At 35.5% G+C, this 13,252-nt stretch overlaps 1 protein-coding gene across 1 annotated transcript in view; it reads right to left on the bottom strand.

The window, feature by feature from the left end:
• The window catches only part of TBC1D32 (TBC1 domain family, member 32), a 254,389-nt gene that overhangs the window by 212,457 nt on the left and 28,680 nt on the right, over nucleotides 1-13,252 (bottom strand). The window contains exons 9-11 of the mRNA XM_011989387.1: nucleotides 12,394-12,538; nucleotides 7,733-7,792; nucleotides 2,415-2,505 (exon numbers count right to left, since the gene is read on the bottom strand). Coding sequence (XP_011844777.1) covers nucleotides 2,415-2,505; nucleotides 7,733-7,792; nucleotides 12,394-12,538 — 296 coding nt within the window. The remainder of the gene's footprint in view (nucleotides 1-2,414; nucleotides 2,506-7,732; nucleotides 7,793-12,393; nucleotides 12,539-13,252) is intronic.

Here is a 13,252-nt window from a genome sequence, read left to right as displayed (position 1 = left end):
AAAATCTTTATGAGTACAAACATACAAAGAAAAAGAAAGAGATTTTCAAGTGACCAAGAAAAACTTACTAGAGAATGAGGAACTCTAAGCAAGAATGTTACCATGACGAAGAGTGAAAGCAAATGCTGTAGAAGTAGGACAAGAAAGAGGAGATGCTGATACATGGGAAGGTCATGGGGCAGAAGAAATAAAAGCCTTATTTCCATGGTTGAAAAGTGAATATAAGGTAAAGAATGGGACCTGGGAGTATAGAGACTACTTAGAATAGAAGAGCTCTTCTCTAACGGGAAGCAGAGAGGTAAGGCACATAATGAAGCAAAGAACTTGCTCATTTTTTTAATATGAAAGACACATGAGAAGGTTAGAGGATGCAGGGAAAAGTGCCAGTAGAAAGTGAGACACAATAATAACAATCTTCTGGTTCTTAAAACACACACAAACACACACACAAACACACACACAAGCAATGTTCTGGTTCTTTTTAGAGACACACACACACACAGAAGATAAAAGAATCAAGACATCAATCTAAAACAAAACATCTCTTCTTTGCAGGCTAAGAAAAGGAAATATTGATTAGGGCACATAAATATATATTTGCATACAAAGAAGTAAGACACTTAGAGAATTCATATCTGGAAAGCTCCATTTTTCTTAACGCAAGAGTAAGCAAGGGCTCCTCCTCCTGAGAGAGAATTGGGCAGAAGCAAAGCAGAGGGTTCGATGAGACTGACAAGGGCTTGTAATAGCTCTTATGGAACCCTGAAGAAAGAACATCTAGGAGGATTCCAAAGCAACAGAGAGAGAGCAACTGAAGTCAGAAAATATATATTTACTATCAAGCCATGTCATATACTCTCTGCTTAATTTCCTGAGTACCAGAAAAGATACAGAATTGAATGGACCTAAAGTTGGGCAACTGCAGGCAGAAAACTCTGACAGAGAAATGCGCAAGAATTCTTTTAAAAACATGGCAACAACAACAACAATAAAAATGCAGTGAGGCACCCTGAGGTCTTTAGTAGATAGGGAAGAGAGCAAAACCATGGAGGGCTGAGAGAATAATGGGGGGAAAGGAGCTAAATATTACATTTTGATATCAAGAAATTAGAAAAATCTAAGTTTGTAAATGAGATAACATATGAACTTATATGTCTTTTTCCTTCTCTTGAAGAATAAATTATAACTTCTACACTTTCTCCTCCCCTACTAAACACTAGCTTGTGAAACCCATTAATTATTGGTCTATCTCCATCCCCTTTGCTTTGAGTTAGATAAAGAAATTCACGCAAGAATGAAGAAAAGTATAAGATATCATCATACTCTCAAAAGAGCTTACTATATGCTTAAGGAAACAACATAAAAACAACAGAACAATAAAAGCTATCAGGTTCACATGGCAAATTGTGTGACATAAGCAAAAGCAAGAAAAATTCAGAATAGGCAGGGAGGCCTTCAAATTTACAATACAGTTTCTGCCGGGAGCAAGGGCTCAGGCCTGTAATCCCAGCACTTTGGGAGGCCAAGGTGGTTGGATCACAAGGTCAGGAGTTCAAGAGCAGCTTGGCCGGCACAGTGAAACTCCATCTCTACTAAAAATACAAAAAATTAGTCGGGTATGGTGGCAGGCACCTGTACTCCCAGCAACTTGGGAGGCTGAGGCAGGAGAGTTGCTTGAACCCGGGAGGCAGAGGTTGCAGTGAGCCGAGATCATGCCACTGTACTCCAGCCTGGATGACACAGCGAGACTCTGTCTAAAAAAATTAATTGATAAAATACAATTTCTTCTTTCATGATAAATAAGATATCTATTAGTGTAGGGAATTATGGATGGGACAGTAGGAGTAAAAATAATGTTGTATAGGCATTGGTATGCAAAAAAGACTAAGAGAAGATTCATTTTAGTCAATAACTAGAGAAGAGATCGTATAGAGAAATCGGGGCCAGATTACGAAGCATTCGGGACATTTTAGCTCAGACAGAGAATAAGCAAAGAAGGATCACGGGGTAACACGGAGTGTTCAAAAATAAAAACAACATTTTATGGAAGTTTTTCTCCCATTAAAGTGCATATGTGCCTGATTAGATGACTGATACATTACTGTAGGGGAAAGAATGGACTGTATATTATTGCAATATAACAGATTAGGTTATATACCCTACTATGAATTGAAGAACTGCATCTAATAAGAATCAGTATGGTTGTATATTAATTTCAAATATAGATCTGTTACAGAAAATAATGATTATAGTGTATCTTATAAATGTGTAAAATATATTTTCCAAAGTCATTAATAAAAGTGACCTCATTTACCATACTAACAATCATTAAAAAATAAAAGTTACTAATAAACTCTATTTACTAATAAAATTTACCATTTTTAAAAGTATGTAATAGAGGAAATAATACTTACTGCAATGCTTTGAATGTTCCAAAGTTTCCTCAGCTTTCCTAGTCTTACACAGTTCAAAGTACTGAACACACTGTTGAATGGCTGTAGTTATCTGATGAAATAATAAGTTATTAATTCCAGAACTTCGCAGCCCTCAAGTCCAAGAATTAAAAGAAATTAGTCAAAGCTGTAAAAATGCTTTGGAGAAATATTTGAGAAAAATATTTAGTACAGTACCTTTCTAGCTATTAAAGCTCAGCCTCCTCAATTACATTTTAACTATGGCATCACTCTGGTGAACACTGTGAAAATATTTGTGGACCAACAAATACAATAATGTTTATAATGTTGGTGTCATTGGACAGAAATAAACATATACTTTATATTTTATAGTGAAAGATGCAAAAACTCTGTGGCCATGACCATAACTTTAGAAACTATCTTGTCCAGTTCCTTTGCCTTAGAATCTTTTCCTCCTACCCAGCCAGCAAAATATCAAGTGGATCAAGTCTTTATTTCCATCTCAAATACCAGAATTGCTAAAAGTTGATAAAGAAAAATCTCATAAGTCAAAGAAAACAGTCACAATAAAAAAATGATCTCCAACCCCTACTGTACCCAGCGATTCTCCTATTAGTCTCCATTCTAACTCCTCCTCTCATTCTCCACAAGCAGAGGCTTCAAACCTTCTCCCCTTTCCTCAGCACCTGCCTACCCATCGATGGCCTCTTATCCTAATTCCCAAAAAAAATAGAAGTTACCAGTGATATACAGTGTGATAATTGTTAAGTCTGGTAACAAGGCAGTTGTTGGGGACCTTGACAAGATCAGTTTCAGAGGAGTTTGGTGAATAAAGCCAGACTATACCAAATAAAGGAATAGGAAGTGAAAAAGTAAAGGCAGTTAGCATAATTTTTATTTTCAGGAAAGACAGTGAGGAAAATTTTTAAAACAGACCAACAACTGTATCTTAGAGTCAAGATTAAACTCTTTTTCAGGTTAGAAGGATATGGTTATGCTTAAATGTTACTGGGGGAAGCCAACAGAGAGGAAGAGTTTGACTACATAGGAGAGAAAGGGGAGAGTTGATAGAAAACAAATACATACAAGAGGAAGAAGCAGATGGAATCCAAGTGGAAGGAAGGATTAATTAAGTTTTAGATAGGAAAGAAAATGAAGGTTTGAAAAGAAGCAAGTTCATAATTGCAGCATCAAGGAATCAATGGATTTTCCCATCTCGTTCATTTTTATGCCCTCAGTTGTATGCAGAAAAGAGGTAACGTGGCAGGACTTCTATCTTTAGAAAAGGCCTCCTTACAAAGTGGGATTTTGATAGCATTTAGGAACTTGGATTTCAGGAGGGCTGTCATCATTCTGAGAACTGAGAATGGCTGACAATGTTTACACAAATAATGTGGTTTATGAGGAATACCTGCTTTCCCTCTAGGAGTCTTGGACCCTGGTATGTACGAGGCAGAGGGTTTCTATGTGATCAGCAGCCCTTCCTCAAAAACAAAAACCAGGCACTGAGTGTCTTTTTTTTTTTTTTTTTTATACTTTAAGTTCTAGGGTACATGTGCATAACGTGCAGGTTTGTTACATATGTATACTTGTGCCATGTTGGTGTGCTGCACCCATCAACTCATCAGCACCCATCAACTCGTCATTTACATCAGGTATAACTCCCAATGCAATCCCTCCCCCCTCCCTGCTCCCCGTGATAGGCCCCGGTGTGTGATGTTCCCCTTCTCTAGTCCAAGTGATCTCATTGTTCAGTTCCCACCTATGAGTGAGAACATGTGGTGTTTGGTTTTCTGTTCTTGCGATAGTTTGCTGAGAATGATGGTTTCCAGCTGCATCCATGTCCCTACAAAGGACATGAACTCATCCTTTTTTATGGCTGCATAGTATTCCATGGTGTATATGCAGGCACTGAGTTTCTAATGAACCTCCCTGGTATATAACATTTCACATAAGTTGCCACAATTCAATGCTGAAAGAATCAAGCACGTCTTATGTGATTCTAGTGGGGAAAAGACTCTTGGAAGCGATTTCATATCTTCCATACTTCACTCAATGAACTTTTTCCTCTTTGCTGATTGTTCTTTGTATCCTTTCATTGTTAAAAATGATAGCTGAGAGCATAACTATATGCTGAATCCTATGATTCCTCCTAGCAAATCGTTAAACCTGGGGGTTGTCTTGGGGACCCCTCCCCCTCCCATATCTACGAGTCTTTTCTAAATCAAACGTCAGGGATCCAGACCCATGCCTCCTAGAAATCTGCATTTCAAATATGACTAAATCTAACAAATCTAAAAATCATTATCTTTTCCAGCAAATGTGTGCCTCCCACTGTGTTACTTATCTCAGTGAATGACATTAATCATCAGTTGTCTGAGGCCTCAATCACAACCCCCTCATTCAAAAGTCCTCTAAATCCTACATGCTAAATAAAGTATTTTGAGTCCATCCATTTATCCCAATTCTGTCTTATCCTTCTTCCATGGTTCCATCATCTTTTGCTTGGATTATTACACAATGTATTAAATATCTTTTTGCTTCAATACTTCTCCCCTATCTCTACCTAGAACTTTCAATCCATTTTCTAACAAAAAACAAAATAAAACAGAAGTGGATTAAAATAACAACTGACACTTTAGGAAACTCTTGACATGAAAAATTTATAAAACAATACACTTAAGAGAAGCTCTAAAGAATTAGAAGACAAAAGAACAAACAATAGACAGCTTCTTTAACTGAAAACTCAAAACACTGTCTCCAAAATAATCTCTCTCAAAGACTCTTCCGTTCATTCAAGGCTTTAGAAATCTACCCTCCTTGCAACCATTCCTACTCAGCTTTATCTTCACTATCCACTTACTTACACTCCCTTCTTTTCCTTCTACTCTTTCCCTTATATCTTCTTAAACATGCTATCTTTATTTGAGAAAAGGCAGCAATCACAGGAAAGAAAAGGAATAATCTCAGGACACAAACAATCATATTACATGACATCCCTTTAAACCACAGGAGCAGAAAGCAGATCTATAGTATGTGAATTTAAATACTAGTCTAAAGAGTCAAGGTGAGAGTATAATGAATGATTTTTCTAACCCCTGTGAAAATAGACACAAATTTGCTATAAAATTCAGGGTTGTATTTGATACTTATTGCCCTATACTATCAAATATATACCAGCCAGTTCATTTAATTGTTAACCCCTAAGACAGAGATTTTTAAAAAGGTTAAGTAAAATAAGACAGGAAAAACCAAGCGAGAATTTAAATGACCAAGCCGTCAAGTCATTTTTTAAAATGACTTTCAGAGAGCAGTAAAAATGGCATTAAATAAAGCTGTTTCAGAAACCATTCCTTTAGGGGTTGACTGAATCAAGATTCAAATTGTTAAAAATTAAAAGTTAAATATTTACGCTGACAGCCAAAACTTTTAACCAGTTCATGTCTTTGAGATGCTATAGGAACAAAGATTATCTTAACTTTTTCAGGGATATCTATAAAAAACCAACAGCATATACAAAAATTGATAGCTTAATGCCACCTACTGAAAATGTCATAAACATAAGACAGAATAGAACCACACAAATACAGTAGCCACCAACCACAGGCCTATTTAAATTTAAATTAATAAAAACTAAATAAAATTAAAAATAGAGTTTCCCATTTACTCTAGTCTCATTTCAAGTTTTCAGCAGTCATATGTGGCTCATGGTTACCATATTGTACAATGCAGATATGTCATCATTGCAGAAAACGACATCAGAGAGCACTGATGAGAAGCTAGAGGAAATATATCAGCAGATCATCATGCTAAACAGGCTGCTATGAGTAAAGTTCTTACACAAGAATCTCTTATAGAACAGAAACACAAATTGATGGAGTGGTCTGCAATTTCCATCACAGATGCACAAAATTTGACCCTTGGTTCTGAAAATACAACGGGAATAAACAGATCTTGCATCATTTTCCCCATTGTTTATTTTCAAAAGTGGGGCCAAGTTTACTTTAAAACAATAAATATAATATGAATAATATTTTGATACTTTGTAAATTTAGGAAAGCTTTTTAGAGCAACGAAGGTTGAAGTTGAAATGTCAAACAAGTTTGATACACTATATACATAAAATAAAATATTTGACTAGGTTGATAAAATATTAAGATGATTTATAATGACATAATTCCATTTGCAGGTTAAAAGTTACGGTATAGTTAACTTTTCAAATAAGAAACCAATTTTAAGAATTAATCTGTAAAAAACCTTATTTGAAATACTTTCACTGGAGCCTCTGTGATAGCAACAGTGATTTATTATCTGTAGATAAACCATGGGGAAAAATCATTCTGTTCTTTATTTTTCCTTTCTGTATTCTAGCAAGATCAGTTCATGCTCATAAAGCAAAAACAAAGTTTTATTTAAAATGGGAATAAGAGAAGAATGAAATATGGAGAAAGAATTATTTAAATTCAATTTCTCTAAAAATTTTTAAGTATATTTTACCTTTACAAATAAATTCTTACCCTATTATTCAATATCCCTCTCTTCTTCTGCTGCTCAATTCTCTTGATTCTCAAACACAAAACAATTATTGTTCTCCTTCCTTCCTTTTATGCTCTACTGCACTCAACCAAAAATCACAATTCCAGAATCTTTTCTTCATGTGACTTCTAAATCAAGATTCTGCCTAACTACATAACGATGTTTATTGACCCAAAGCTATATCAGTATAACATTCGAATATCTTAATAAATTTTGTGTTTTTCATTTTGTCAATTATTTATTAGATGTGCTGATTTCTTTTTAATTCTTTCAGTATCCTTACATATTGTTCTACTAGTAGTAACAAATGTAGATGATTTTGGTAATATATTTTAGAGTATTAAGTCTACATTTGGTATAACTCAAACCAATTATTGAAAATGCAAAAGTATTTATCATTATGAGTTTTGCCATGTAATTTTCACTGAAAAACATGGGTCTATATTATAGAAGTAATGGCTTTATTAATACTTGATCTGAATCAAACTACATGCTACTGCTTAAAAATATGGCTTCTCTCAAACCAGCTTGTTATTTATAGAAGCCAATTTACTATATACATAAAACATATTTTCTAATTGCTATCCTGACTGCATTCATTTTAAGTCTCTATTGTTATCACTTTATGTTCCACAGGATGGTAGTTTAAGATCACATAAAAGGCGAATTGCTTCATTATCCAATATTAATTATCACCATGCAACTTTGCATATTCAAGTTATTACATCATATATATTTTGGTAGTATTATTTCTCAACATAAAAAAGGAATTACAGACTTACCAGAGACTTATATTTCTTTTCAAGAAGTCTTAATACTGTAGTTCTGCTATAATGTGCATGCTAAAATTAAAAGGAAATGATATTTAATACTCAAGCTGTGCCACTCAAAATTTATTTTTCCTGCATTATCTTCAATGACAACATCATAAATCACACCATAGCTTAGGTTTAAACCATTATAGTCAATGACAGGTGTTTACGTGTGTATTGGATTAGGAGGATAGCAATCGCAAGAATACAAATCGTATCAAAAAATTTGCAGATCATTTAGTGACCGACCAGTAGAAGAACATTCTATCCATCAATTGTGTCCAATTTCCACACTAAACTATTTTAAAATCACCACCAAAAAAGTATACATATGACAGAATCCAAAAAAAGATACACAGTGGGGAAAAGAAAAAAAAAAAAAAAAAGCACAACTCTTATACTGAAGAGGACACTGTATGGTCTACATGTGCAGAAATCTGCCAACACTGAAATGCTCTAAAGTGACAGTACCCTAATCATTTTCTGCCAACCATAATTAAAAATGATTCAAAGTGTCAAAAGAGCTTTAAATCTCTCCTTGGAGCAAAATATAGATGTAATTAAAACATATAAATGTATAGCATTGGACAAAGCCAGGGAAAACTATAAATATTTTTTAGCTAGATTATATAAGATATCATTAGTGTTCAAAATATAGTTTCTTCATTTCACTTAGGAATAAAAATATTGGCCGGGCACGGTGGCTCACACCTGTAATCCCAGCACTTTGAGAGGACGAGGTGGGCGAATCACGAGGTCAGGAGTTCAAGCACAGTCTCAAACTGGCCAATATGGTGAAACCCTGTCTTTACTAAAAATATAAAAATTAGCCAGGCATGGTGGCACGCACCTGTAGTCCCAGCTACTCAGGAGGCTGAGGCAGAAGAATCGCTTGAACCCAGGAAGAAGAGGTTGCAGTGAACCGAGATTGTGCCACTGCACTCCAGCCTGGGTGACAGAGAGACTCCGTCTCAAAAAAAAAGAATAAATTTTTGACAAACCTAACAAAAACAAGCAATGGGGAAAGGATTTCCTATTTAATAAACGGTGTTGGGAAAACTTAACTCAAGATGGATTAAAGACTTAAACATAAGATCTAAAACCATGAAAACCCTAGAAGAAAATCTAGGCAATACCATTTAGGACATAGGCATGGGCAAGGACTTCATGACTAAAACACCAAAAGCAATGGCAACAAAAGCCAAAATTGATAAACGGGACCTGATTAAACTAAAGAGCTTCTGCACAGCAAAACAAACTATCATCAGAGTGAACAGGCAACCTACAGAATGGGAGAAAACTTTTGTAATCTATTCATCTGACAAAGGGCTAATATCCAGGATCTACAAAGAACTTAAACAGATTAAGAAAACAAATAACTCCATCAAAAAGTGGGCAAAGGATATGAACAGACACTTCTCAAAAGAACACACTTACGTAGCCAACAAACTTATGACAAAATGCTCATTATCACTGGTCATTGGAGAAATGCAAATCAAAACTGCAATGAGATCCCATCTCACATCAGTTAGAATGGCGATCATTAAAAAGTCAGGAAACAACAGATGCTGGAAAGGATGTGGAGAAATGGGAACATTTTTACACTGTTGGTGGCAGTGTAAATTAGTTCAACCATTGTGGAAGACAGTGTGGCAATTCCTCAAGGATCTAGAACTAGAAATACCATTTGGCCCAGCAATCCCATTACTGGGTATATACCCAAAGGATTATAAATCATTCCACTATAAAGACACATGCACACATACGTTTATTTCAGCACTGTTCACAATAGCATAGACTTGGAACCAACCCAAATGCCCATCAGTGATAGACTGGATAAAGAAAATGTGGCACATATACACCATGGAATACTATGCATCCATAAAAAAGGATGAGTTTGCAGGGAAATGGATGATGCTGGAAACCATTATTCTCAGCAAACTATCAGAAGAACAGAAAACCAAACACAGCATGTTCTCACTCATAATTGGGAGTTGAGTAATGAGAACACATGGACACAGGGAGAGGAACATCACACATCAGGGCCTATCGGGGGGTGGGGTGCTACAGGAGGAATAGCATTAGGAGAAATACCTAATATAGATAACGGGTTGATGGGTGCAGCAAACCACCATGGCACATGTATACCTATGCAACAAACCTGCATGTTCTGCACATGTACCCTAGAACTTAAAGTATAATAAAAAAAACTTTTTAAAGAATAAAAATATTAAACAGAATAATACAAGTCAAAATTTTTTCAGAATTCTAGGGAATAGAGGATTTTTGTATTGTTTTTCTTTTTTTTTTCTTTTTTTTGCTTTTTAAATAGAGATGGGGTTTTGCTATGTTGGCCAAGCTGGTCTCAAACTCCCAACCTCAAGTGATCTACCCACCTCGGCCTCCCAAAGTGAGGGATTACAGATGTGACCCACCACACCCAGCTGGGAATAGAGTTTTTAATTAAACATTGATTAAATTCTGTTTTGGTTAACTGAAGGTTAATCAAAACCTTGTGTTTTAAACCTCGTAGCTTAAAATGTTTTCAAAAACTATTAATCCTTTTTTCAAATTTAATAAGAGAAATAAGTTGACATAGTATTAAACTATTTTTAATATTGAACATGTTCTGAAAATAAATCCTCATAGTATATCTCTTAGATCAGGGTCAGTAAACTACAGCCCTCAGATCAAATTCTGCCTAGACCCAATTTTGCAAAAAAAATTCACTTCAACAGTCAAGTCCATTCATTTGCCTATTATGTATAGATGCTCTGGAGCTACAACAATTGGGTTGAACAGCTGCAATAGGGACTGTACAGCCCATAAAGTCAAAAATATTTATGGTCTGGCTCTTTACATAAAAAATCTGGCAACTCCTGCCTTAGATGCAAAAATTATAGGAGGATGTGACGAATTTTCATGTATACTAGAACACATTTCAGAATGTGATTTTTAAATAAATTTGTACCCCATTCTCTTAAGAATCAACTCCTAGGCCGGGCGCAGTGGCTCACATCTGTAATCCCAGCACTTCGGGAGGCCGAGGCAGGCGGATCACCTGAGGTCAGAAGTTCGAGACCAGCCTGGCCAGCATGGTGAAACCCTGCCTCTACCAAAAATATAAAACTTAGCCGAGCGTGATGGCAGGCACCTGTAAAACGAGCTACTCGGCCGGGCGCGGTGGCTCACGCCTGTAATCCCAGCACTTTGGGAGGCCGAGACGGGCGAATCACGAGGTCAGGAAATCAAGACCATCCTGGCTAACACGGTGAAACCCCGTCTCTACTAAAAATACAAAAAAAATTAGCCGGGCGTGGTGGCGGGCGCCTGTAGTCCCAGCTACTCGGGAGGCTGAGACATGAGAATGGCGGGAACCCGGGAGGCGGAGCTTGCAGTGAGCTGAGATCCGGCCACAGCACTCCAGCCTGAGCGACAGAGCGAGACTCCGTCTCAAAAAAAAAAAAAGAATCAACTCCTAGCAATAAGAAAGTCAAATGAAAAAAAAAGTTAATTACAAAGTTAGTAAAATATGACTGATTTTGTTAAAAAAAAAAATGACCTAAACAGATAAATATAAAAGTATATACAACATATCTACATGAAACAAAATCTTAACAGTTGTTATCCCTGCATTGTATAATTAGAAAATTTTAATTTTATTTAAGTTTTTACATATTTTGCATATTTTCTCAAATAACGGTACAATTTGATAATCAAGAAAAAAAACTTTAAGTGTTAGATGTGAGGAACAAAGGGTTCATTTTAAATTAATTTAATTTAATTGAGTAAACATTAATCACATACTAGATAGGCCAGGTAAGGGTTAACCACTGAAGACAGAATTGTGTTCTGGTTAATCGGGCATTTATCATACAACTTAGTAAAAGGTACAAAGCACCATCGCTAGATAACATCCAAATTGTGCTGAAGTGTAAATGAATGCCCCAGCCCCTCTCTTCTCAAGTGCAAGAAATAATAGTACCTAGGTGCCCAGTACAGAATGAGAGAGAAAACAATGTGAGCACAAAAGTCAGTCCTGTTGCTACTACTGACAAACACAGACGTCTCTTATTCGACAGAGGTTGAGGGAGGTAACAGTATAAAGATCTCTCTACTCTTAATATTAGTGACAGTGCCAGCTTCATAAGAAATTGCCAGGTTCAGACACTAAACACATTCCCCAAACTTCAGATTCAAGAGGGAGGCAAATGAAAAAATACTTTCAGAAATATCTCCTAAGCCCGAAAAAAATACGTACTGAATCCTTATGTTATACCACATCTGCTTAAAATTTTTGAAGCTTTTACACTAAAGAAAAAATAGATTTTGAATAAGTCATTCAGCTTAAATAGATTCAAATGAAATACCACTTAAAATCCTATTCTGGCTCTGCCACTTAACAGGTAAAAAATCTTGGGCAAGTTAACTTCTCCATTATCTCAGTTACTGCATCTGAAAAAATGGGGGGTATTAATACCACCAACCTCATAAATTTTTATAATAAATGAGTTAACACATGTAAAACTGATTAGAACTCTTAGTACACAATAACTATTCAAACATTAGCTATTTATTAAAATGATATAGCAATGCACTAAAAGGTATAAAAATATTCTATTTTTCCTTACCATCCACTTTTTGAACCACACAGCCTTGGTATCAACTAATGCAAAAAAGTAGATCGGATCCAAAATCTTTTGTGAGACAACATGGCTTTGATCATGTTTAACTGTTAACAAGGACAAAGTACTCTCCACAATTTCTTCCATATACCTTACGGTTTGGGAAAAAAGAAATGCAATTACTTATATAGTACTGGTGGTAGACTTTATATTTATGGAATTGAGTAAACATTAATCACATACTAGATAATGGGCTCACCACTGGTGACAGAATTGTGTTCTAGTTAATTGGGCATTTATCATACAACTTAGTAACAGGCACGAAGCACCATCGCTAGATAACATCCAAACTGTATAAAGTAGCATATAATCTTCAGAAACATTTTCTCTGTTTCAGTAAATGACATAGGTAGGATTCATACTCAATGTTTCTGCTTTAACAACAGGTTCTTTTTACTTCAACACTGGATCTGCAAATTTAACTTTCCTTTTTAGACTCACAGATTCTCTTACAACTTAGAATAAATTTTAGAGCTGAAAGGAAAAAGTTTAAAGAATATTTAAGGAACTTGCCCAAAATGTAATAGTAAAGACCAATAAGAACCTAACGCAGATCTTCAGATCACTGATACGTTAAAAAAAAAAAAAAAAAAAACTAATGCTACATTTTCTTTTTGCCTTGTGATAAATGATGTAAAGTGGTACTTGTGATTCACATAGCTAAGTATAAAACACGACAAGCTTAAGAAAAATAAAAATAAAAATTTTATTAATCCCTTCCCAATCGTGTCAGTCCATTAAGACTGTCTTTACTCTTTCTGTCTGAAAGGTATATGGGGCGGTAACACTGCTAAGTTCTAGGCTG

The sequence above is a fragment of the Mandrillus leucophaeus genome, unplaced genomic scaffold (assembly GCF_000951045.1).
Source record: "Mandrillus leucophaeus isolate KB7577 unplaced genomic scaffold, Mleu.le_1.0 Scaffold351, whole genome shotgun sequence".
Lineage (NCBI taxonomy): Eukaryota > Metazoa > Chordata > Mammalia > Primates > Cercopithecidae > Mandrillus > Mandrillus leucophaeus.
This window is presented reverse-complemented; position numbering and strand designations above follow the sequence as displayed.